General features: G+C 41.4%; 1 protein-coding gene across 2 annotated transcripts in view; it reads right to left on the bottom strand.

The window, feature by feature from the left end:
- Positions 1 to 238: 238 nt before the first annotated feature.
- Positions 239 to 27,677, bottom strand: part of LOC142696297 (uncharacterized) — a 32,076-nt gene continuing 4,637 nt past the window's right edge. Inside the window, exons 1-7 of one of the 2 annotated variants that reach the window (XM_075847627.1) lie at positions 13,742 to 13,856; positions 3,707 to 3,872; positions 3,192 to 3,361; positions 2,691 to 2,868; positions 1,910 to 1,944; positions 1,547 to 1,626; positions 239 to 735 (exon numbers count right to left, since the gene is read on the bottom strand). In XM_075847627.1, coding sequence (XP_075703742.1) covers positions 338 to 735; positions 1,547 to 1,626; positions 1,910 to 1,944; positions 2,691 to 2,868; positions 3,192 to 3,361; positions 3,707 to 3,872; positions 13,742 to 13,815 — 1,101 coding nt within the window. In that variant the 5' untranslated portion in view covers positions 13,816 to 13,856 and the 3' untranslated portion in view covers positions 239 to 337. Of the gene's footprint in view, positions 736 to 1,546; positions 1,627 to 1,909; positions 1,945 to 2,690; positions 2,869 to 3,191; positions 3,362 to 3,706; positions 3,873 to 13,741; positions 13,857 to 27,677 lie in introns of those variants that run through there. The other variant, XM_075847626.1, reaches the window with a different exon arrangement.

Raw genomic sequence — 27,677 nt, 5'->3', positions numbered from 1 at the left:
GGACTTTAAGGAAGTTCAACTTTATCCCAGTTTCAGTTGTTAGTGTCAAAATATGCTATATGAAGCAAAACTGCATTAGACTAGTATTTTGTGTAAGATACTCACTGTCATGTGCAAAATGTCACCTGGTTGTGGTTAAAGCCTATATAAACGTGTGCTTATGTGATGAAGCTCAGACAACTGCTGATCTGCCATTTGTCTCCTTGCCGCAAGAATAAAAGAAGCACTTATTCAGATGAATCATTGAATTTTTATTGATAAGAATGGAAAATTCTCCCAACAGATTCCTGAAAGCGGATGGAAGGGGCTGATTTTGTAACCCTCTGATAAAGCAGAATTATAGGCTGATCATTTCCCACCAGCCAGATAGTCTCCAAGTTGTTGTATAATCATTGTCATATATTAACCTGAGATTTGAGCGTGGTCTCACAATCTGTCCATTCTGCACTTCTATGATCCTCTCTCTCAGGTCCTGCTCCTCAGATCTTAATAAGTTGATGTTTTCCTTAGGATCTTCTACCTCTTTCAGGACTAGCTCTGTAAGGTCACCCTGCACGGTGGGCTCTGGGTCTGAGCTCTCTGGTTGAGATGATGAAGAAGAGGAGGGTTCTTTAATGCTTTCTGATCTTTCTTTGCTCTCTCTACTTTTTTCTTGAGTGACTTTCTTTCCAGAGATTTTAGATTTAGCAACTTTCCACCAATATCTGACATCATCACTCATTCTTAGCCAGCCCCCTAAAACAAAATAACACAATTATAAAGCCGCAACACAAAGTACCTGCAATACCTTTATATACCTACAATATATAAACTATGCCTCGTTCACACTTTGCAGTGTTGGTTAATTTTTTGTGCAGTGAATGGATAGTTATGACTACCCATTTACACAACTGTTTGTGAATGCTGTGGTTTTGAGTGCCTATTGCATTTTTAACCTCATCATGCCTAAATCCTGGAATTTTTGTACACACAGGTTACGTGTATGGTGGGGTGCGGTGTACATCACTATCGCTGAGTGAGGACGAGCTCCAGTAATATTCTAGTAAATATTGTGGGCCGCCCAGAAGGATACAGGAATAATGTATATAAACAATTGTAGGTAGGAACAGCTGACTTTGTTTATGGCGACCAATCAAATTTAAGTTTCCATTGTACTATTGAAGGTTAAAATATGAAAGCAGAGATATGATTGGTTTCCATGAGCGGCAGCATTGTATTTTTCCTCTAAATTAGATTTAGACCCCCTGTGTATTCTTCTGAAGAGAACGGCGTATTCAGCGATGCACATTTAAGATTTATTAGGGCATATGGACATAATAGAGGGGGACCCCTTAATCAGTAACCCCCTTTATTACCCGGGTTGTGTAAAGTAATCAGGTTCCGATACTAAACTCCTGCATATTACTTCGTCTTGTAGCTCCTTCTGTTCACATGACATTCACATAGGAAGCAGCGTCTCATCCAGGAGAAGACGGAATAACTGCAGTCACACTTTCTATAAGAGCTTGATGTACAGACACCATACACACTATAAAAGATGACTTACTTCTCTTTATATTCTCCTCTTCTATCCAGCATTCAGGATCGATATTACGGATCTTTTCATTGAATTTCCAATCCATTGACCTGTGAAGTGCAAAAAAGGAAAAATGAAAAGATATGTGAATTATTGCATGTTATAGAACAACTTCTGGAGACACAGTCCTTTCTTTTACTGAATTTTATGTTACCCTATTTCTCATACTTGGGGTTTAAATTTATACTATGTTTTAATTAAAAAAATGGTACCTTGTCCTGACTCAGCCTCTAGGGCCTCATTTATTAATATAACCTGTGGGGTCTACATGTCCCAGCACAAAACGTAAAAAAGACATAAAATAAAATGATGAGAGTGAAATAAATAACATACCTTGTATCTGCAAATAATATGTCATCAAGATGAAACTGTGAAAGACAATGAATAAAGACGTTAGTTCCTATTTGTGACATACAAGGAACCCCACAATCCGGCATCTCTAGATTGTAAGCGCTAACGGGCAGGGGCCGCTCATTTGTCCCGTGGAATATATTATACCTGCTGTAGAAATGAAGGTTATTACTATTACTATTATTATTAAGGCTGGGTTCACACACCCTATTTACGGACGTTAATCGGGCGTTTTAGCCCCGAATTACGTCCGAAAATACGGTTCCAAAGCATCGGCACACATCTGCCCATTCATTTGAATGGGTTTTACGATGTTCTGTGCCGACGGTCATTTTATTTACTCGCGCCGCTGTCAAAAGACGGCGTGTAAAAAAGACGCCCGCGTCAAAGAAGTGCCTGTCACTTCTTGAGATGTAATTGGAGACATTTTCCATTGACACAATGGAAAAACAGCTCCAATTACGTCCGCGAAAAGCGCCTGCACTTGCCATTACGTCTGAAATTGCGGAGCTGTTTTCTCCTGAAAACAGCTCTGTGATTTCAGCCGTTACGGACGTGTACGTGTGAACATACCCTAATAAAGCATGAGCGGCTGAGCTGCAGGAAACATTATGTCAAAGATACAGGAGAAGGCCTTCAATCTCCATTAGACTTCACCAGAACGTCCTACTACAAGTCTCTTTGTTCTGTGCCATCAATTTCTCCTTTTCCATCACTAAACCTACAAAACCCCAGTAATTCAGTGGATAAAATCGTGACTCACAGGTTCCTGCTGGTTGATGTGATGGATTATATATTCCCACTGAAGGAAGGTTTTGTCACGTTCTTCTTTTGGGGAATGAACGTGAAATAAATGTTCTCCTTCAGTTTCCACAGACACAATTTGATATAATTGGTGGAGCTGTTTTGTGGCCATCTTGATTTTGGACACCGGCCACATCCTGCAGGAAATGAAGAAGACAGAGAATAAGATTTAGCGGAGAATCATTGTTGGAACAATTTCTCTATATTATAAGTTATAATTCTTACTACATTATAGTTCATATTATTATTATCAGCCTTTATTTAGACAGCACCACATATTACACAGCTCATTATGGGGGAGGGGGCTGTTATAACACAAAGTATATTGAGATTTATAGTAGATAAGACTTGTGGCAATATACCATATGATGCATTACTGCAAAATTAGTGAGGTTTTCTATGGTAATGTGATCAGTTTAGTGGACATATGGAAGGATATATAATTCCCATGATCCCTTACCTTCTAGGCATGAATTCATCCATTAGAGGGTTGTAATCTATCCATAGGAGTTCCTCCGCCAGAAATGAATCCTGCTGCCTTGATATTACAGCCAGCACTGTTATTAGAGGCGCTCTCCTAAACTCGATAATTTTCTCCCTCTTTCGTCCGATCTTCTCTTTTTTAATCAGCTGCGTAAGTAAATGGAGACAGAATTACACTCTGGGAGTATACACTTGTTTCATATATAGCCTTCCCTATCCTAACCTCTGTATACAGATACTAGTCACCACTGCTGTATACAGAGGACAGTGCTGTACAATGTACTGGACAGATCTACAACTTCTCTCACAGCAGAGCTTCATTCTCAGCCCAACCTGGAGATCAGACAGAACATATGGAAGATGTATGACCAATATTACTCTGAATATATTCACTGATAACATTCATAAAGCATCTATGAAAATAACACTCGTCCATATACAATCATCTCTTCATATACAACCTGCTGGTCAGATACATAGAACTGAAATTACCTCAGAGAAGATTCCATGGACGATCTGGGATGTTTTCAGGAAGACCAGTTCTCCAGATAATCTCTCCTTAAAGTCAGGGACATCGGTGATCACTGGGTTTATAAGATGGTCACTGAACTGTCTGCCTTCCCTTTGGAGGCGTTCTTCCGATTCGTCATCGGCGGCCCTAAAAGTTGAATAAATAATTAGGAAAATGAGAACATTGAATGACTGGATCATTATTGTACATGCAGCATTAGCAGTGACTTTAAAGAGAAAGCTGAATGTATTCTGTATACTGCATCTACTATACATGGAAAAAATACAATAAATAAACAATGTCTCCTCTGACAGATCCCATTTATTCCATCAGGATGAAAACAAATGGTAAGTACATTAGTTGGAATCAGTGTGCACATATTCTGTATGGATGTCTTATAGGATCCAGGAACTTGGCAGACAGAACTATAAAGTATAATGTCGTCTCTGTTTTTGCTAGAAGCAACCATTGAGGACCATCATAACAACTTAACCCTTTCAAGACCGAGCTCATTTTGACCTTCATGACCAGCCCCATTTTCTCAAATCTGACATGTGTCTCTTTATGTGGTAATAAGGGGGGATTCACACGAGCGTGTATTGGGTCCGTGCGGGCCGCGTGGTTTTCACGCGCCACGCACAGACCAATACAAGTCTATGGGGCAGTACAGACAGTCCGTGCTTTTTGCGCAGCGTTTGTCAGCTGCGCAAAAAGCGCGACATGCTCAATATCTCCGCGTATTTCGCGCATCACGCACCCATTGAAGTCAATGGGTGCGTGAAAACCACGCTGGTCGCATGGAAGCACTTCCGTGCGAACCGACTGAAACAGCGCACCAGCTGTCAAAAGGATGAATGTAAACAGAAAAGCACCACGTGCTTTTCTGTTTCCAAACATCCAAATGGAGTGTCTTTGAGATGAGCGAACCCGGACAATCGAACCGAACTTCACCGGGTTCGGCCGAACTCGTTTTGGCCGAACCCGGCAAAAAAAATTCCGGTACGCGACGTCAGGAGATAGTCACTGTCCAGGGTGCTGAAAGAGTTAATTATGATTTTTCTCATTTTAAATGTATCTGCTTGTAAAACAGATAGTAATACCACACAAAATAGTTACTATTTTATATATTCCATATGTCTACTTTATATTTGCATTGTTTTTTGAACATTATTTTATTTTTCTAGGACGTTACAACGTTTAGAACTTTAGCAGCAATTTCTCACGTTTTCAAGAAAATTTCAAAAGGCTATTTTTACAGGGACCAGTTCAGTTCTGAAGTGGCTTTGAGGGCCTTATGTACTAGATAGACCCCATAAATCACCCCATATTAAAAACTGCACCCCTCAAAGTATTCAAAATAGCATTCAGAAAGTTTCTTAACCCATTAGGCACTTCACAGGAATTAAAGCAAAGTAGAGGTGAAATTTACAAATTTACAAATTCATTTGTAATACATTTTTTTCTGTAACACAGAAGGTTTTACCCGAGAAATGCAACTCAATATTTATTGCCCAGATTCTGCAGATTTTAGAAATATCCCACATGTGGCTCTCGTGTGATAATGGACTGAAATACCGGCCTCAGAAGCAAAGGTGCACCTAGTGGATTTTGGGGCCTCCTTTTTTTAGAATATATTTTAGGCACCATGTCAGGTTTGAAGAGGTCTTGTGGTGCCAAAACAGTGGAAATCGCCCAAAAGTGAGACGGTTTTGGAAACTACACACCTCAAGGAATTTATCTAGGGGTATAGTTAGCATCTTGACCCCACAGGTATTTTGCTATATTTATTGAAGTTTGTCTGTGAAAGTGAAAATCTACTTTTTTTTCTGAAAAAATATTAAAAAAAATAATATTTGCAAGGAATAAAGATTAAAAAGCACCCCAGAACTTGTAAAGCTACTTCACGCCAATATCCCATATGTGGTACTAAACTGCTGTTTGGACCCACGGCAGAGCTCAGAAGGGAAGGAGCGCCATTTGGATTTTGAAGCGCAGATTTTGCTGGATTGGTTTTCAGTTCCATATCGCGTTTGCAACGCCCTGGAGTAAGCAAAACAGTGGAATCCCCCCAAAACTGACCCCATTTTGAAGACTACACCCCTCAAGGAATTGTTCTAGGGGTATAGTTAGCATTTTGACCCCACAGTTTTTTTGCTGAATTTAGTGGAATTAGGCCGTGAAAATGAAAATCTACTTTTTTCTGAAAAAACATAGAAATTTTTAATTTTCACAATGAATAAAGGAGAAAAATTACCCCAAAATTTGTAAAGCAATTTGTCCTGATTACAGCAATACGCCATATGTGGTAATAAACTGCTGTTTGGACCCACGGCAGGACTCAGGAGGGAAGGAACAATATTTGGCTTTTGGAGCTCAAATTTAGCTGGAATGGTTTTCGGGTGTCATGTCGCATATGCAAAGCCCCTGAGGTACCAAAACAGTGGAAACCTCCCAAAAGTCCCTTTAGGGGACTGGAACGAGCGATCATTAGGTCGCTGGTACAATACACTGCAATACTAATGTATTGCAGTATAATGTCATTATACAGGCTCCTGTAACAGCGCGATCGCTGTTCCTGTCCGTTAGTCCCGGGTGTCAGCTGTAATACACAGCTGACACCTGCAGAATATGGAGCGTGCACAGCGCATGAGCCCGCTCCATAAATAACCCCTCGCACCACGACATGCTATTAAGTCGTGGTGCGCCAAGGCGTTAATGCGCAGCGGATGGTGCAAAGTGAAAATTTAAATTTTCCACTGATATGCCATTTTAATGTACAATATATTGTGCCCAGTTTGTGCCACTGAAGACAAATACCTCATACAATGTTGAGCGGGTTCTCCCAGATATAAAATGTCATATATGTGGACGTAAGCTGGTGTTTGGGCACGCTGTGGGGGGAGGGAACACCATTTGGCTTTTGGAGCGCAGATTTTGCTTGGTAACTGTTCTGTTTGGGGTTTTGCTGGTATTTCAGTTTATGATGTGGGGGTATATGTAATCTGTGCGGAGTACATCAGGGCATAATAAGAGGGTATAATAATGGGGTACATAAATAATAATTCGCAGATATGTGGCCGGTGTCGCACTGATAAATGGTGCCCAATCTTATCCGCTTTTGGAACACTCTGCACATTTTGCATCGCCATATTCTGAGAGCCAGAACTTTTTTATTTTTTCTCCAACGGAGCCGTGTGAGGGCTTATTTGTTGCGGGACAATCTGTACTTTTCATTGGTACCATTTTAGGGTACATGTGATTTTTTTAAATCACATTTTATTAGATTTTTTTGGAAGCAAAGTGACAAAGAAACATTAATTCTGACAATGTTTTTCGTATATTTTTTTTACAGTGTTCACCGTGCGGTATAAATGACATTTTACTTTATTCTGCGGGTCGGTACGATTACGGCGATACCATATGTATATAGGTTTTTTATGTTTTGTGGCGATTGCGCAATAAAATCACTTTGATGAAATTATTTATTTTTTGTGTATTCTGAGAGTCATAATTTTATATTTTTCCGTCAAAAAAGCGGTGTAAGGGCTTGTTTTTTGCGGGACAGGTTGTAGTTTTTATTGGTATTATTTTGGGGTACATGCGACTTTTTGATCACTTTTTATTCTATATTTTGGGAGGGTTGATGACCAAAAAAAAGTGATTCTTGACATTGTTTTTTAATTTATTTTTTTTGCGGTGTTCACCGTGCGGGAAAAATAATATTATAGTTTTATAGTTTGGGTCGTTACGAACGCTGTGATACCAAATATGTGTACTTTTTTTTAACATTTTCATTTTTTTCCTATAATAAAAGACTTATTATAGGGAAAAAAGCATTCTTTTTTTTTGTAACTTTTATAACTTGTTTTTACACTTTTATAAAACTTTTTTATTACTTTATTTTTTACTTTTTACTTGAAGCCTGGCAGCACTGATCGCTGCTATAATACATTACACTACCTAGGTAGTGTAACGTATTATAAACTGTCAGTGTGACGCTGAGAGTCACACTGACAGGAAGCTTATGAGAGCCAGCATCCGGCTGGTTCTCATAGGCTGCTGTGCATGGCAGACCCGGGCGCTGTTATATGGCCCCCGGTTCTGCCTTATAACCGACTGCAGCACCCGCAATCGGTCCCCGGGAAAGTTTGTTGTAGCAACAAACGTTCCACTTTGTTATAGCAACAAACTTTCCAGTTCGTTGCTACAACACACTTTCCCTGCGATCACATGACCGGGACCTGAACTAATCAGGTCCCGATCATATCTCCGGGACCAGAGGCAGGTGATAACAGCGCGATCCGGGTGTCAGCGCTACTCTGAGACACCCGGATCGCGCTTTTAACACCCACCGTGAATTCACGTCGGCACTGCACAGAGCCCAGCAAGTGCCGACGTGAATATACAGTGGGCGGTCGGGAAGCGGTTAAACTGTGTGACTATAGTTTCCCTCCTTATTTCAGGTTCTTTCCACGATTGAGTTGGCTCCGAGAGGAGATTATAGATCTGGACACTGCAGATTCTGCAGCCAACTCAATCGTGCAAGGATTGAAATTAGGAGGCTTGACGACTAAAGTGGATAACATCTGTAGAACCGAATTTGTTGTGTGTATTGTCATGTGTCCCTGTAATCTCTATTACATCAGGAGGACCATCCACCCGATATTCAAGAGATTCAGGCAGCATGTACGATCTATTGGGTACAAGGTAGGGATCTCCTCCTTTTAGTGAACGCATGCTTACATATCATGGAGGTAATCCCAGGGGAATGTGGATTGCGGGCATTTTGTGCATTAAACACGCTTTCACAGGGGGGGAATAGACATAACCTTTTGCTTCAAAAAAGAGGCAGAAATTGATCTTACAGGCGGAAGCCCTCGTTCCATTAGGTCTTATTGATCGCAAAGATCTAAGTGCATTTTTTAAGTTAAAGTATGTTATTCTATTCATCTTATACAGATGTAACTGCGTAGACTCTGTCCAAACATTTGTTGTGTCTTATGTATCACTGTAATGTACGATTTAAAGTTGCCTTGTTTCTATATAACGCCGAGGCCTTTACAAAGTATAAGGGTACACGTGAAACTGCCGTAGGTTAACACTCCACATCCCACTACTGCTTATGCTGAATAAAGTAGAAATCAACATTGCTAAATAGTGAGCACAGTGGTTTTTCTCAACATACAAATACTTGATCTAATGCTGCACCGCAGGGTCTAATGACTAATGTCTAATTTTCATAAAGGGAAGCTCTAACCGTGAAAGTGCAGGTGTCTCTAAGAAAGTGGCCATTCAGTACATAAATATACTGATAGAGATATATATATATATATATATATATATATAATACAACACATTCCTCCATAAATCATATCTAAATAGCAGTATTAGGGTAGTGGGGGTTATTACTCCATGCAAACAGCCCTTACAAGCTTGTCCACCATTAACCCCTTCCCGACATGCGCCGTACATGTACGGCGCTGTTGGGAGGTGCTTCCCGCAAAGCGCCGTAGATGTACGGCGCAGTGATGGTGCGGGCTCAGAAGCAGAGCCGGCACCATCACCGCGGGGTGACAGCTGTATTATACAGCTGGCACCCTCCTGTAACTGCCAGCACCGGAGCTACTCTCCGATCCGGCAGATTAACCCCTCAGATGCTGCGCTCAATAGAGCGCAGCATCTGATAGGTTTTCACCCTACCGGCAACCCAGTGATGCAATCGCTGGGTTGCTGTGGCAATCGGACGCCAGAAAATGGCGTCCGAGTTTGCCTTGTACGGGAGCCGATGAGGACCCGCCTGCGGCGTGTCCTCATAGGCTTGCTGTCAGTGAATAACTGACAGCGCTAATACACTGCACTTCGTATGTAGTGCAGTGTATTAGAGTAGCGATCGGGGCATCAGGCCCTCATGTCCCCTAGTGGGACAAGTCAGAAAAGTAAAAAAAAGATAATAAAAATGTGGTAAAACAATAAAAACACACACATTTCAAATAAAAATAAAGCTAAACTGACTTTTTTCCCATAGTAAGTCTTTTATTATGGGAAAACCCATAAAAAAAAAACAAAACTATACATAATTGGTATCGCCGCGTCCGTAACGACCCAAACTACAAAACTATTATGTAATTTATCCCGCACAGTGAACGCCGTAAAAAAAAACATGAAAAACAACGCCAGAATCTTTGTTTTTAGGTCACATCTCCTTCCAAAAAATGCTATAAAAAGTGATCAAAAAGTCACATTTACTCCAAAATAGTACTAATAAAAACGACAATCCGTCCCGCAAAAAATAAACCCTGACACCGCTTTGTGCACGCAAAAATAAAAAAGTTATGGGTTTTAGAATATGGCGACATAGAAAACAAATGATTTTATAAAAAAAGTGATTTTATTGTGCAAAAGCTGCAATACATAAAAAAAACTATATAAATTTGGTATCGCCGTAATCGTATCGACCCGCAGAATAAAGCTAACATGTAATTTATGGCGCACTGTGGATGCCGATAAAAAAAACAATAAAAAACGATTCCAGAATTGTTTGTTTTTGGTAATTTCCTTTACCAAAAAATGAAATAAAAAGTGATCAAAAAGTCGTATGTGTTCCAAAATGGTACCAATAAAATCTACAGCCCGTCTCGCAAAAAACAAGCCTGCACACCGCTCAATCAACTGAAAAACAAAAAAGTTACGGCACTAGTAATGCGGTGATGAAAAAACATCTGAATGTGCAGGCCGGAGGGGAACATTCCTTCAGTTTCAGGGCCCTAGTATTTAGGAACTAGGAAAAGGAAGGGACATAGCACATCCGCTGGAAGCGAGGGCGCCCGTATTATACCAGCGGAAAACTTTCCCAGCAATATTTCCCAAACAACGAAGGAGAAAAAGTCCCCAAAAGGTGCAGAGCGTTACAAAAGGGGGATAAGAAAGAAAACCGTTTATCAGTGTTACACTGGCCTGTGCATAACGGATCGCTTCACAGCGTAACACACATCTATGGAGAATTGTATTGTTTACCCCATTATTATACCCTCTTATTATGCCCTGATGTTCTCCGCACAGATTACATATATCCTGATGTTCTCCGCACAGATTACATATATCCTGATGTTCTCCGCACAGATTACACATGCCCCCACATTATAAACAGAAATACCAGCAAAACTCAAACAAAACTACCAAGCAAAATCCATGCTCAAAATGGCGGTCTATTCCTTCTTAGCCCTACAGCGTGCCCAAACAGCAATTTATGGCCACAAGTAAGGCATTACCATACCCGGGAGAACCCGCTTAACAATTTATGGGGTTAGATTCTCCAGGGGCACAACATATTGTGCGATGAATAGGCAGATCAGTGGAAAAATTGCAATTTTCACTTTGCACAATCCACTGCGTATTCATTTCTGAAAAACACCTGTGGAGTCTAAATTCTCACTACACCCCTTGATAAATGCCTTTAGGGGTGTAGTTTCTAAAACGGGGTCACTTTTGTTTTGTACATCAGGGGTTTTGCAAATGCAACATGGCGTCCGCAAACCATTCCAGCAAATTCTACGCTCCAAAAGATAAGTACCGCTCCTTTTCTTCTGAATGCTACCATATACGTAAACAGCCTATTATAACCACATATGGGGTGTTACCGTACTCGGGAGAAATTACTTTACAAATGTTGGGGTGCTTTTTCTTCTCTATTCCTTGTAAAAATGAAAAATGTTGATCTAAAACTACATCTTGTTGGAAAAAAAAATTATTTTTCATTTTCATAGCTTAATTCTAATTAATTCAGCAAAAAACCTTTGGGATCAAAATTTTCACTATACCCCTATATGATTCCTCAGGGGGTGCAGTTTCCCAAATGGAGTCAATTTTGGGGTGTTTCCACTGTACTAGTACTACAGGGGCTCAGCAAATGTGACATGGCGCCCAGACACTATTCAAAATCCAAATGGTGCTAGTTCCATTCTGAGCCCTACCGTGTGTCCAAACAGATGTTTGTGACCACATGTGGGGTATTGTTTTACTCGGGAGAAGTTGCTTTACTAATTTTATGGTGCTTTTTCTCCTTCTGTCCTTGTGGAAATGAAAAAAAAATACCTAAACCTACATTTTATTTGAAAAAATGTAGATTTTCATTTTTACGGCCTACTTCCAATAAGTTCTGTAAAACACCTGTGGGGTCAAACTGCTCACTGTACTCCTAGATAATTTCCTCATGGCGCTCTTTCCATTCTAAGCCCTGCTGTGTGTCCAAATAACTGTTTATTATCACATGTGGGGTATTGTTTTACTCGGGAGAAATTGCTCTACAAATATTGTGGTGCTTTTTCTACTTTAGTTCTTTTGGAAATGAAAAAAAATTAGCTAAACCTACATTTTATTTGAAAAAATGTAGATATTCATTTTCATGGCCTAGTTCCAAAAATTTTTGCAAAAAAACTGGCTGGTCAAAATGCTTGCTACATCCCTAGATAAATTCCTTGAGGGGTGTAGTTTCCCAAATGGGGTCACTTTTGGGGGGTTTCCACTGTTTTAGTTCCACTAGACCTGTTCAAAGCTGACATGGTGCCTAAAATATATTCTAATAAAAAGGAGACCCAAAATCCACCAGGTGCTCATTTGCTTCTGAGGCCGGTGCTTCAGTCCAGTAGCACACTAGAGCCACATGTGGGATATTTCCTAAAACTGCAGAACCTGGGCAATAAATATTGAGTTGCATTTCTTGGGTAAAACATTCTGTGGTACAAAAAAAATGGATTCAAAATGAATTTCTGGAAAAAAATAATGAACTTTGTAAATTTCACCTCTACTTTGCCTTAATTCCTGTGCAATGTCTAAAGGGTTAAGAAACTTTCTAAATGCTGTTTTGAATACTTTGAGGGGTGCAGTTTTTAAAATGGGGTGACTTATTGGGGGTTTCTAATATCTAAGGACCTCAAATCCACTTCACAACTGAACTGGCCCCTGTAAAAATATCATTTTGAAATTTTCTTGAAAATGTGAGAAATTGCTGCTAAAGTTCTAAGCCTTGTAACGTCCTAGAAAAATAAAATGATGTTCAAAAAACGATGCCAATCTAAAGTAGACATATGGGGGATGTTAGTTAGCAGCATTTTTGTGTGGTATAACTGCCTGTCTTACAAGCAGATACATTTAAATTGAGAAAAATGCTAATTTTTGCAATTTTTCGCTAAATTTTGGTGTTTTTCACAATTAAATACTGAATGTATCGGGCAAATTTTGCCAGTAACATAAAGTCCAATGTGTCACGAGAAAACAATCTCAGAATCACTTGGATAGGTAAAAGCATTCCGGAGTTATTACCACATTAAGTGAAACATGTCAGATTTGAAAAATGAGGCTCTGTCAGGAAGGTCAAAAGCGGCCAAAGAGGGAAGGGGTTATACTGACCTATTGGGCCATATGAGGTAATAGAGGGGGGCCCCATACTCATAACTCCCTCTATAAGACTGGAGATACATTTATTATTTGTGGAGTGATGGCTCCAATGTAAACTACGAGTGACAGTTACAGTCCATAGAGTTACACTGAGTTACATGTACATGAATATTAATCAGAAAGACATGGACATAAAGAAAAGTTGTGCACAAGTTAAATGCATGTCAAGTGCAAGGTCTGTGTCTATATATATTCTCCACATACATATACTGTACAAATATGATTACTGCTCAATAGTCATTGTAATGCAGGAGAAATCAGTATCTGAACATCCCAGGGCAGATTGTCTGTAGCTGGGATCCAGCAGCTCTGGGGGTAAAACACACAATCCCTTGTTATGATTCCTGATGGAACAGCAGATCTGGGATATCTACTTCTCTTACATAACCTGAAGAAATAAACCTTTGTTCACACTATAAAATACAGGATTTATTTATTCCCAGTGTGAACAGGGACAAGCTTCGTAGAGACAAAATGTTTCTACAAAACATCATCTCGTGTTTAATAATATTGTGGAAATCTAAACATTTTAGAAACACTTGAGATTCTCCTCCTTCACTTACCAGATATTTTTTTCGGCCCGGGTCAGACTGGAACTCTTATCGAGTTTCAAACCTTTCTTCACTTTCCTCAACATTTTGTAATCACTTTGCTAATTAACGAGACGTGCAGCGCACAAGAACCAATCAGCAAGATTCTAAAGGCCCCGCCCTGGGAGAGCTGCCCTTATAGTAGTAGTGATGTCACAATGAGCATTGGTATGTAGTAGTGATGTCACAATGAGCATTGGTATGTAGAAGTGATGTCACAATGAGCACTGGTATGTAGTAGTGATGTCACAATGAGCATTGGTATGTGAGCAGCAGGTACATTGATGAAGAACATATCAGTGAATATTATATACAGAGCTGTGTAGATAGTTCTTCAGTGTCAGTAATCATGGATCTTTCCGGAAGCCAGAGGCGTAGCTAGGTTCACCAGCACCCGGGGCAAAGATTCCGTTTGGCGCCCCCCGCAACCTCTTTCCCGACATCTCCTTCCCCCTCGCCGTGTTTGTTTTCTCTACCAATCGACGTGTCATTTCTTTTTATGTAACTCGAGCATATAAACATTTGTACATTTCACAAGCAATATGGTTCTATACACAACACCAGAACCAAGCTCAGTACATATATACAGCCCCAGAAGCAAGCTCACTACATATATACAACACCAGCACAAATACAGCTCAATTTAGTGCAACCCCTGGTGTATAGGTGTGTACGGCGTACAACTACAGCTCCCAGCATGGCCCAAACAATGATAAGGATATGCTGGGAGATGCTGTTTCACAAAAAATAAATCCTATCATAATCATACCACCCATCATCTCTCTGCACATCATACAGTGACTACAATACTGATTAGAGGCAGAACAAACATTTACATTAAGTGACTCACCGGTGACGTCTCAGATTCTAGTTCTTCCTCTCCATCCGGTCCAGACCTCTATGATGACTTCTCCCGGTCACAGCCCATTTCTGCAGTTTGCCGCTCAGATGTCTTCAGCTTCTCACTTTACCTACATTTCTGCACCTATAAATAAATATAACGTTATCATTATACCACACACTACGCCCCTACATATAATAGCGCCATACACTGCACCTCTAATTATAATAGCACCATACACCGTGTCCCACACACACACTGTGCCCCCTGTAGATAGTGCCTGCCATAGGGCCCCTGTAGATAGTGCCCCCATATAGACCACCCCTGTATATAGTGTCCCACAAATAACTCCCCCTATAGTGCTCTACAGATAGCCCACCCCTGTATATAGCCCCCTGTAGATATAGCCCACCCCTGTATATAGAGCTCTACAGATAGCCCAACCATGTATGTAGCCCCCCTGTAGATATAGCCCACCCCTGTATATAGTGCTCCACATATAGTCCACCCCTGTATATAGTGTTTCACAGATAGCCCACCCCTGTATATAGCCCACCCTTGTACATATAGTCCACCCCTGTATATAGTGCTCCACTAGATAGTCCACCCCTGTATATAGTGTTCCACAGATAGCCCACCCCTGTATATGCTATATACAAGGGTGGGCTATCTGTGGAGCACTATATACAGGGGTGGACTATATGTACAAGGGGGCTATATACAGGGGTGGGCTTTCTGTGGAGCACTATAGGGGGAGCTATTTGTGGGATACTATATACAGGGGTGGGCTATATCCACAGGGGGACTATATACAGGGGTGGGCTATATCTACAGGGGGACTATATACAGGGGTGGGCTATATCTACAGGGGGACTATATCTACAGGGGGACTATATACAGGGTTGGGCTATCTACAGGGAGACCATATCTACAGGGGGACCATATCTACAGGGCTGGGCTATACACAGGGCTGGGCTATACACAGGGCTGGGATATACACAGGGCTGGGATATACACAGGGGGGCTATATCAACAGGGGTGGGCTATACACAGGGGGGCTATATCTACAGAGGGGCTATATCTACAGGGGGCTATATACAGGGGTGGGCTATATACAGGGGGAATATATCTACAGGGGGGGCTATATCTACAGGGCTGGGCTATATACAGGGTGACTATAACTACAGGGGGGCTATAAACAGGGGTGGGCTATCTATGGAGCACCATATACAGGGGTGGGCTATATCTACAGGTGTAGCTATAGCCCACCCCTGTATATGGTGCTCTATAGACAGCCCACTCCAGTATATAGCCCCCCTGTAGATATAGTTCCTCTGTATATAGCCCAGCCCTGTAGATATAGTTCCCCTGTAGATATAGTTCCCCTGTAGATAAAGCCCCCCCCCCCGTAGATAAAGGCCCCCCGTGTAGACAAAGTCCCCCCCCCCCCGTGTAGACAAAGTTCCCCCCTCCCCTCGCAGATACAGCCACACACTTTTATTACAATTTAAAAAAATAAAAAAATTCAAACTCACCTTATTCCCGCTCCCACGCCGTCCGGCAGCCATGGAGACCTGCTCTCTTCTGCGCAGGTCTTCAGGGAGTTGAACACAGCATCTAAGAAAGGCGCTGATTGGCTGGGCAGGATGACTTTCCCTGTCAGTCAGTCAGCGCCTTTCATCGACGGAAGCTTTACTGGTACAAAAGGTACCAGTTGCTTCATTCGTGGAAAGGCGCGGAAAGGCCGGGCACGGAACGTGCCCGGTCATTCATTGCTTCTAATTGTACCTGTGTCCTTGCGACACACGTACAATTATAGTGCAGGAGGAGGTGGCGCTGGCGCCCCCCTCTGAACTGCGCCCGGGGCACATTCCCCGCCTGCCCCCCCCTAGCTACGCCCCTGCGGAAGGTATTCTGTTATATGTTATGTGATTTTTTCAGTTTGTTTAGTATTTGGTTCTGTCACTTGATGTTTTTATTTCAGTCCAATCCATTTTTGGGAAAACACCTCATAGATTCCATCTATAGCCTAGATTCTAATAATTTCATAATATAAAGTGTACCCCCAATTATATGTAATAAATAACATTGTGCAGCACTTACTGATTACTGTAATATACTCTACTACTGTGTTTTGTCCTCTTGGACTGTTCCGCATGGACTTTTATATTACCCATACTGCACACCTCTCATGTAATACACAGAAGGAGACAGCAGGGCCGCACTGTTCATGAGATGAGCATCTGAATTCAATGGGAGAAGAAGGCTGCAATACCTGTGAATCGCCACTAAATGTGTCTGCTCCATCAACCGAAAAATAAAAAAGTTATGGCACTAGTAATGCGGCGATGAAAAAACATCCCGATCTGAAGACCAGAGGGGAACATTCCTTCAGTTTCAGGGCCCTAGTATTTAGGAACTAGGAAGGGAAGGGACATAGCACATCTGCTGGAAGCGAGGGCACCCGTGTTATACCAGGGCAACACTTTCCCAGTAAAATTTCCCAAACTACTGTAGTATATCTGGGGCAATAATGGGCTGCATATTGTTACAATGTTATATGACTTGACCCAGAGTGCTGGGTGTGGTCACTCAGCAGTGGCGGATTAAGTGTACCCTGTGCCTTGGGCTGTTGACACAACTTGGGCCCCCTTCTCTCCCCTCGCACGCAATTCGACCCCCCCCCCCCAACCCGCTGACACAGTACCCGTCAGTGCGACTAACCTGACGGATACAGGTTTTAGCACTAGATACAGACGCTATTTATTCAGGATATAAAGCAGCTGTATCTCAAAAAGTAAAAATAATTTTTAATAAAAAGTATTTAGAAAGTTGCACCAAACACACTGTTTTATTAGAGAAACAAAAAAAAAGAATAAAAAAAAAGGTATCACCTCTCTTTAACCCCTTAATGACCAAGCTTGTTTGGACCTTAATGACCAAGCCAGATTTGTCAAATCTGGTATGTGTGACTTTATCAGAGAATAATTCTGCAATAGTTTTGCATATCCAAGGAATTCTGACATCGTTTTTTTGTCCCATGTTGTACTTTATTTTATTGGTAAAAGTAGACTGATACGATTTGTGTAAATTAATGAAAAAATATCTAAATTTATGACATTTTGTAAAAATTAACATTAACATTTTTCCCTATTTGGAACTGGCAATATGTCACATATGTGTACATACATACTGTACATTTTTTTAATTAAATATATATTTCCATCTCTTTACTCTATTCCAGCAGCAATTTTGAAAAAATAAAATACATTTTGAACAATTTAGAAGACTTACAAATTTAATAATCATTTCATACATTTTGAAGTACATTTTGTTTTCCTGCACCAGGTTTTCAGGGCCTCATAGGGGTCAGAATGATGGAAACCCCCACAAATGACCCCATTTTGAAAACTATACCTATTAAGGTATTTATCTAGAAGTGTAGTGAGTATTTTGACCCCACAGTTTTTTTGTAAGAACTCATGCAAAGCAGGTGAAAAAAAATAAAATTCCACTTTTTCCACAAACGTGTTATTGTAAAGACAGATTTCTTTGTAAAGCGAACATGAGAATAAAGAAACACACCCAAAAATCTATCACCCTGTTTCTCCTGTCTTCATAAATACCACCATTGTGGCCCTAATACGCGGCCTGAACACACGGCAGGGCCCAAAAGGAAGGGAGCACCTGGAGGCTTTCAGGATACATATTTTGCTTGAAAATGTTTTAGACCCCACCGCATATTTGGAGAGGCTTTGAGCTGCTAGACCGATAGAAACTCCCCATAAATTACCCCATTTAGAAAACTAGACCCCCTTTGATGCCACAAACATTTTGACCCCACAGTTTTTTGCTAAATTTAATGTAAAGCACGTGGAAAAAAATAAAATTCCACTTTTTACACAAATGTGTCATTGTAAAGACAGATTTCTTTGTAAAGCGAACATGAGAATGAAGAAACACACCCCAAAATCCATCAAGCTGTTTCTCCTGTTTTCAAAAGTACCCTCATTGTGGCCCTAAAACGCTGCCTGGACGCATGGCAGGGCCCAAAAGGAAGGGAGCACATGGAGGCTTTCAGGGCACAATTGAATAAATTATAGGCCCCATATCAAGCATTTAGAAGCAATGAGCTGCCTGAGCAAAAAAAAAAAACACCCAGAAATGACCCCATTTTAAAAACTAGACCCCCTAAAGGTATTCATCTAGTGGTGTAGTGAGCATGCAAAAGAGAAGTGAAGCTGTGTATTCATAACGGATGCATGTCGCTATAGACGTATTTGCCTGTACTTATGACTATGGCTTGCTAAAGAAGCAGTTGTCCCTCATCTGATGTCATTGTGGACAGAATTCTGTCCTAATATAAAATCAGTCAGAGAGGAAAAAATAAACTATACTGGAGTGACGGGCAATATTTAAAAAAAAATAATGGAGGAAAATGCATCCAACTATGTTGCAAACTCGAGTCTGTTCACTCAACACCTGCACGGCTGTCATGACAAGGTTTTTTTTTTTCAGTGACTGGTTGTACAACGTCTCTTTAGCTCCATCAATCCCTATATGACGAACGTGCCAACTGATTCTGCCCAGCAAGGTAGGAACTGTTATGTGCACAAAACAACCAACGGTTAAAGTATATATAAAGGGGCAGTGTCCAAAACCATCTATAGGAACAGTAAGGGTATGTTCACACAGGCGATTTTCAGCCGTTCTTCGAGCCGTAAACGCCCCGAAAAACGTCTAAACATGCGGGGGGCTGAACGCCTCCTAACATCTGCCCATTAATTTCAATGGGAAAAACGGCGTTCCGTTCCCACAGGGCGATTTTAAAAACGGCCACGTAAAATAAAGCAACGTAAAAAGAAGTGCATGTCACTTCTTGAGCCGTTTTTGGAGCCGTTTTTCATTGACTCAATAGAAAAACAGCTCCAAGAACGGCCGTAAAAAACGCCGCAAAAAACACAAGTTGCTTAAAAAACAGCTGAAAATCAGGAGCTGTTTTGGCTTGAAAACAGCTCCATATTTTCAGACGTTTTTTTTAAGCGTGTGAATATACCCTAAAGGATCACTAATCCCCAAAATGATGTCAGTATTTCCAGAAGCATTGTCGGATGCAGGAGGTCCTGCGAAAACCCAAATGTAGTAAAGCCCATAGTGTATTGATTAGGAACAGCTCGATTATTAGTGATCCTCCAAATAAAAAAAAAAGATCATGCCCGTATCACCAATTAGAAATATTAATAAAAATAACAGCTTTGTTCAAAAGAAAAAAAATGATCTAAAATATGAAAGGGTTAAAATATTTTCTGAATAAATAAACTCTACTACCTCTCCCAAAAGAATTCCTCCCCACTTGGAAAGCCCACAAACTAAAATGAAAATATAAATTTAAATTTAGTTGAAATGGGCACATCGGGCAGTAGAAGCGACTATCCCTCCTCCTTCCATGCTTTCTGGAAATCCGGCACCTTTTTTTGGGGATATCTTTGCGTCTCGGTGGAAGGGACGGGGTGAAGAAAATGGCGCTCTGAAAGACTTTGCACATCGTCAGACTTGTAGGGTTATGCAGGGTCATTGGAGTAAAATAGGAGACGCTCAATAACCTCCTCCTGGAACTGGAGGAAGGTGAGCGTTCCTTGTGTTTTTTTATAAAGTACAAACCCATTATAGGTAGTGATCTGAATTAGGTAGATTGCTACCTTTTTGTACCAGGCCCTGGTCTTCCGCTTCACTAAATACAGTTGAAGTATCTGGTCCGACAGATCTACACCCCCATGAATTTATTGTACTCTGTCACACAGACAGGCCTACGCTTTTCCACGATGGCCCCCTCTCTCTAACAGCCACCGTGGTGCCTGGATGCATAGTGGACAACATATAGATGTCCTTCTTCTCATTCCACTTTACTACAAGTAACTGCTCGCTTACCAGTGTGAATGACGCCCCCCTTTCCACACGTCTGGACACCAATTGCTTTGGGAATCCCACTCTGTTTTTATGGACTGTTTAGCAGGCCCCTGTATTTGCAGCATGGAGGGATTTAAAAAGGGGGACACTGCTATAAAATTATTAGTGTAGACGTGGTACCCTTGGTGCAGGAATGGCACCATTAGGTCCCACACAATTTTGCCAGATGTGCCAATTGTCTATGGGCAGCCTGGGGGATTAATTTGGCGGTCTTTGCCTTCATAGATCAAGAAACCACAGGTGTAACCTGTTGTGCTCTAGCACACTTTATATAGTTTAACGCCATATTTTGCACTTTTGGAGGGGATGAACTGCCGGAATGAAAGACGGTCTTTGTAGCTAATCAGGGATTCATCCACCGATAAATTTTGATCTGGGGTGTAGAATTTGACGAAAGATTCTTGTAGGAGGGAAATTAAAGGCCTCAATTTATTAAGGCGACCGTAGCTTGGTTAATTTCTTTGGGGGACTTGGGAGGTATCTGTAAAATGCATGAAGCGCATTATAGATTCATATCGGTATCGGGACATAACTGCTGCAAATACAGGGGTAGTGTGGACAGCTCTTGATGCCCAGTAAGAGCGGATAGTTGTTTTTTTGACCAACCCCATATTTAGATTAGGCCTAAAAAAAAATTAAGCTCAGGGACACTAGTAGGGGTCCATGATGAGTAGATGGATGTGGGTTTCTGTGCAATAAACTGTCTTGCATAGATATATGTCTATTGGACAATTAACTCCAGGACTTGGTCACTGACAAATATGTGGAAGAAGTTCAAAGGGGTATAATTAGCAACATCCACATTTATTCCTGGGATTGCTGACAGTTGCGGGACCTGGAGGTAAATTAAATTGCAGGATCCCAGAACATGGGAGGCCCTGCACCACTTGACCCTGCACCGGGGATTTGACAGCAACAATTGATTCTACCACCATAGGGCCTGGGGTCCAGAGGTAGAAGTATAACTTGAGCCGTCACTGTCTGAAAAAAGTTCCACCTCTGAAGCAGTCGGTGTGGCTGCCTGAACTGCCGGAGCATATCAAGGTGTACGCTTGCTCCACAGTAAACCTTCTCTGAGCCATTATTTAGGTAGAACTGTAACCATTAGGCTACTACGTTTTTTTACGTTTTATGTCTAAAAAACATTTTCTTTGTTTTTTGCTATTTTTTTTCAAACTAAGAAAAAAAAAAAAAGTTTATCACTAGGTAGATAAATAGATTCCTAAATCCAGCGCCAAAAAATATATGTAAAACTGGCTGATCACTTGTGCTCACACAGGGGATGAGGGGGCACAAATGGGGTGATCAGGGGGCACAGACATGAAAAGTTTGTGGTTTTTTTCACTTTACTTCATTTGTACAGCTCAGGATTTGGTTATAGTGTCTCTCTCTTCACTCACAGATCAACTACAGTGAGGGGAGAGGAAGACAGCCAATGTCCTTGTTGTATTTTCTAAACAGACTTACATAGATCACTGCAGGGACCACTCAGATTGATCCCTGGCTGTTACTATTTGCCATATGCTGCCACAGGCAGCATTGGCAATATGCAAACGGCGCATACCGTTATCAGGGACAGGGTGGTGGGCGGGCGAGGGTCTAATAGGTGCTGGCCCTTATTTTTACTATTTCTCTCTTTTCTCACAGAATATATTCTTAATATAAAACTTTTGACATGTCATAGTGATATGTCAGACTTTTTAATCGGTGGGGGGTCTGAGCACTGAGACCCCCACCGATCGCTAAAGTGAAGCGGCAAAAGCACTCGATTGAATGCTAAGCCGCTTCGTTTCTGATCGTCATTCCTCGGAGTGGTACACCACTTGCTCGGCTTTTCAAGAAGAGCAGATCAGAAACTAAGCGGCACAGCGGTCCTTCTGCCACTTTGTTATAGCGATCCATGGGGGTCTCAGTGCTCGGACCCCCACCGTTCAAAACTTCTGACATTTCACTATGACATGTCAGAAGTTTTTTAGTAGTTTAGTTACACTTTAACCCCTTCCCGCCGGATCACGTATATTAACGTCATTAAAACCGGTGTCTTACCGCATTTTGACGTTACTGTACATCATGGAGATGAAGCTGGCTCAGGAGCTGAGCCAGCAACATCACCGCCGGGTGACAGCTGTATGTTACAGCTGGCACCCTGAGGTATCGGCCAGGACCGGAGCTGGCCTCCGATCCGACCGATTAACCCCTCACATGCTGCGTTCAATAGAGATCGCAGCATGTGAGGAGTTTATAGCCACCGACACCCCAGCAACGTGATCGCTGGGTTGCCGGTGGCTGCAAAGGCGATCGGAGGGCTAATGCTTACCTCCCGATCAGCCTGTAACGGAATCCTCCTATGCCTCGTCGTCGGCGGGGCCCAGGAGGCTTCCGGTACCATCGGCAAGATGGCGCCGCCTTAGCTTCCGGCTCAGAAGCGGAGCTGGCGTCATCAGCAGTGGGTGTCCACTGTATGTTACAGCGGACACCCCGATCTATCACCAGGAACCGGAGCTAGCTCCGATTCCTGGCATTAACCCCTTCGATGCAGCGATCCATTGTGATCGCTGCATCCTAGAGGTTTGTAGAAAATCGGCAGCCTTGCCATGCGATGGCAAGGCTGGCGACTGTTACTATGGCAACAGGAGCCCTAACAATGGGCTCCTGTCTGCCATTACGTAAGCTGATTAGGCCCCGCCCAGAGGCGGAGCCTGATCGGCTTGCTGTCAGTGAACAACTGACAGTTCCAATACATTGCACTACATAGGTAGTGCAATGTATTAGAACATCAAACAAACAGTTGGACATTCAAGTCCCCTAGTGGGACTAAAGAAAAGTGTAAAAAAAAAGTGTAAAAAAGTAAAAATAAAAGTTGTAAAACATACAATAAAAGTTTAAAATAATAACACAAAACACAATCGCCCTTTTTCACTTATCAAGTCATTTATTATAGAAAAAAATAATAAAGCCATACATATTTGGTATCGCTGCGACCGTAACGACCTGAACTATAAAAATATTATGTTATTTATCCAGCGCAGTGAACGCCGTAAAAAAAAAACCTCAAGAACACTGCCATAATTACTGGTCACTGTCTTCCAAAAATTGAAATAAAAAGTGATCAAAAAGTCGCATGTATCCAAAAATGGTACCGATAAAATCTATACCTCGTCTCGCAAAAAACAGCTGCATCGACGAAAAAATGTAAAAGTTATGGCTCTCACAACTTGGCGACAGAAAAAATACATTCTCTTTCCAAAAGTAATTTTATTGTGCAAAAAGTTATAAAAAAAGTTCTATAAATTTGGTATCGACGGAATCGTACTGACCCGCAGAATGAAGGTAACATGTAGTTTATAACGCATGTTGAACGCTGTATAAAAAAAAATACAACTAAAAAACTATGGCAGAATTTCTTTTTTTTTTGTCACCTTGCTTCCCAAAAAAAGGATAACAAGTGATCAAAAAGTTGATTGTACCCCAATATGTACCAATAAAAGCTACAGCTCGTCCCGTAAAAAAAGAGCCCTCATACCACTACGTCTATGAAAAAATAAAATAAGTTAAGGCTCCAATGATTCAGGAAAGAAAATTATCCAGTTGTGCCGGCCCGAGGGGAACATTTCTTCTGTTTCAAAAGGCGATGTATCAAGGCACTAAAATTAGGGAACCAGGAAGGGGAGGGCCCAAACATATCTGCTGGAAGCGACGGTGCCCGTATTATACCAGGACAACACTTTCCCGGCAAAATTCCCCAAACTGCAAAGGTGCGGAGTGTGGACCAAAAGGGGCATAAGGAAGGACATTTATCAGTGCGACACCGGCCTGTGCAGAAAGGATCGATCACAGCGTAATACACATCTATGGATCATTTTATTATTTTTTTTACCTTATTATTATACCACCTGACTATGCCCCTAATGTACTCTGCCCAGCTCAGATGTGCCCCACATTATAAACGGAAACAACAGTGATACTCCAAACAAAACTATTACCAAGCAAATTCCACGCTCCAAAACCCAAATGGCGCTCCCACCCATCTGAGCCCTACAGTGTGCCCAAACAGCAGTTTACTTCCACATATATGGCATCACCATACCCGGGAGAACCCTTTTAACAATTTTTGGGTGTGTGTCCCCAGTGGCACAAGCTGGGCACGACATATTTGACACTGAATTGGCATATCTAGGGAAAAATTTAAATTTGTACCTTCCGCAGCGCGATCGTTTATGGAAAAGACACGTGGGGTGAAAATGCTCACTACACCTCTTAATAAATGCCTTGAGGGGTGCAGTTTCCAAAATGGGGTCACTTCTCAGGGGTTTCTTTTATTATTTCACATCAAAGCCTCTGCAGTTGTGAACCAATACTTTATATGTCGCCAAATTAGGCCTCAATTTTACATGGTACTCTTTCACTCCTGAGCCCTGTCGAATGTCCAGGCAAAAGATTAGGGCCACATGTAGGGTGATTCTAAAACAGGGAAACACCGCATAATAATTGAGAGCTGTCTTGTTATGGTGGCACAAGCTGGGCACCACATATTGGCGTATCTAAGGAAAAATTACCATTTTCATTCTCCCACATCGTGTGCACACGAATTTCTGCAAAACACCTGTGGGGTTAACATGCTCACTACACCCCTAGGTGAATACCTTGAGGGTGTTGTTTCCAAAATGGGGTCACTTCTGGGGGGGATACACTGTTTTGGTCCCACAGGGACTTTGCAAATGCAACATAGCGCCCAGAAACCAAACCAAATGCAGCAAAATCTCTACACCAAAAGCAACTGGCGCTCCTTCCCTTCTGAGCCCTGCCGTGTGCCCAAACAGCATTTTATGACCACGTGTGGGGTATTGCCGTACTCCAGAGACGTTGCTTTACAAACGTTGGGGTTCTTTTTTTCCTTTATTTGTTGAGAAAATTAAAAATTTGGAGCTAAAGCTACGTCTTATTGAAGAAAAAGGATTTTTTTTGTTTTCACTGCCCAATTCTAATAAAATCTATGAAACACCTATGGGGGCAAAATGCTCACTACACCCCTAGATGGATTCCTCAAGGGGTGTAGTTTTCTCAATGGAGTCACTTTTTTGGCGTTTTCACTGTTTTGGTACCTCAGGGGCTTTGCAAATGCAACATGGCCTGCGCAAACCATTCCTGCTAAATTTGAGCTCCAAAAGCCAAATAGCGCTCTTTCCCTTCTAAGCTCCGCTGTGTGTCCAAACATCCGTTTATAACCACATGTGGGGTATTGTTTTACTCGGGAGAAATTGCTTTACAAATGTTGTGGTGCTTTTTCTCCTTTAGTCCTCGTGGAAATTAGAAAAAATTAGCTAAACCTACATTATCTTTGAAAGAATGAAGATTTTTATTTTCACGGCCTACTTCCAATAATTTCTGCAAAAAACCTGCGGGGTCAAAATGCTCACTATACCCCTAGATAATTTCCTCAAGGGGTGTAGTTTCCCAAATGGGGTCACTTTTGGTGGATTTCCACTGTTTTGGCACCGAAAGAGCCCTTGAAACCTGACATGGTGCCTAAAATATTTTCTAATAAAAAGGAGGCCCCAAAATCCACTGGGTGCTCCTTTGCTTCTGAGGCCTGTGTTTCAGTCCATTACCGCACTAGGGCCACATGTGGGATATTTCTAAAAATTGCAGAATCTGGGCAATAAATATTGAGTTGCGTTTCTCTGGTAAAAACTTCTGTGTTACAAAAAAAAAATAGATTAAAAATGAATTTCTGCAAAAAAAAATGAAATTTGAAAATTTGCTCTTGCTACCGCCCAGCCTCTTCCTGACTTCATGGAAGTCACCCTCTGTAACTTTCCATAATTCTCATAGTAGTGAATGGCAGTTACGGAAGCAGCGTAGCATGCGAGCTACGCTGCTTCCGTAACTACCATTCGGTTCTATGGGACTTACGGAAACAGTGTAACTCAGCAAACTATGCTTTTTTTTGTAACTCCCGACATTGAAGTCAGGAAATGTCCGGGAGGCAGCGAGAAAGAGGTAGAACATGGTTTAGGGGGCCCCGTTCTTAAGATAGGTGCGGGTCCCAGAGGTGGGACCTCTTTGGCCACTTTTGACCTTCCTGACAGAGCCCCATTTTTCAAATCTGACATGTTTGACTTTATGTGGTAATAACTTCGGAATGCTTTTACATATCCAAGGGATTCTGAGACTGTTTTGTCATGACACATTGGACTTTATATTACTGGCAAAATTTGCTCCATACATTCAGTATTTAATTGTGAAAAACACCAAAATTTAGCGAAAAATTGCAAAAATGAGCATTTTTCTAAATTTAAATGTATCTGCTTGTACGACAGGCATTTATACCACACAAAATAGTTGCTAATTAACATTCCCCATATGTCTACTTTAGATTGGCATTGTTCTTCTGAACATCCTTTTACTTTTCTAGGACGTTACAAGGTTAGAACTTTAGCAGCAATTTCTCACATTTTCAAGAAAATTTAAAAAGGCTATTTATACAGGGGCCAGTTCAGATGTGAAGTGGGTTTGAGTCCCTCATATATTAGAAACCTTCAATAAGTCATCCTATTTTAAAAACTTCACCCCTCAAAGTATTCGAAATAGCATTTAGAAAGTTTCTTAACCCTTTAGACGTTTCACAGGAATTAAAGCAAAATAGAGGTGACATTTACAAATACCAGAAAAATGCAACTCAAAATTTATTGCCCAGGTTCTGCAGATTTAGAAAATATCCCACATGTGGCCCTAGCGTGGATTCTTTGGGCCTTCTTTTTGTTAGAATATATTTTAGGCACCATGTTTGAAGGGCACCACTAAAAGTGACCCCATTTGGGAAACTACATCCACCAAAGAAATTATCTAGGGGTATAGTGGGCATTTTGACCCCACAGGTTTATTGCAGAAATTATTGGAAGTAGGTGATGAAAATGAAAATCTACATTTTTTCAAAGAAAATGTAGGTTTAGCTAATTTTTTCTCATTTACACAAGGACTAAAGGAGAAAAGGCACTGCAAAATTTGTAAAGCAATTTCTCCAGAATAAAACAATGTGGTTGAAAATGGCTGTTTGGACACGGCAGGGCTTAGAAGGGAAAGAGCGCCATTTGGCTTTTG

The sequence above is a fragment of the Rhinoderma darwinii genome (genome assembly GCF_050947455.1).
Source record: "Rhinoderma darwinii isolate aRhiDar2 chromosome 5 unlocalized genomic scaffold, aRhiDar2.hap1 SUPER_5_unloc_51, whole genome shotgun sequence".
NCBI lineage: Eukaryota > Metazoa > Chordata > Amphibia > Anura > Rhinodermatidae > Rhinoderma > Rhinoderma darwinii.
The sequence above is the reverse complement of the archived record's forward strand: the minus strand, read 5'-3'. Positions and strand labels throughout refer to the sequence as shown.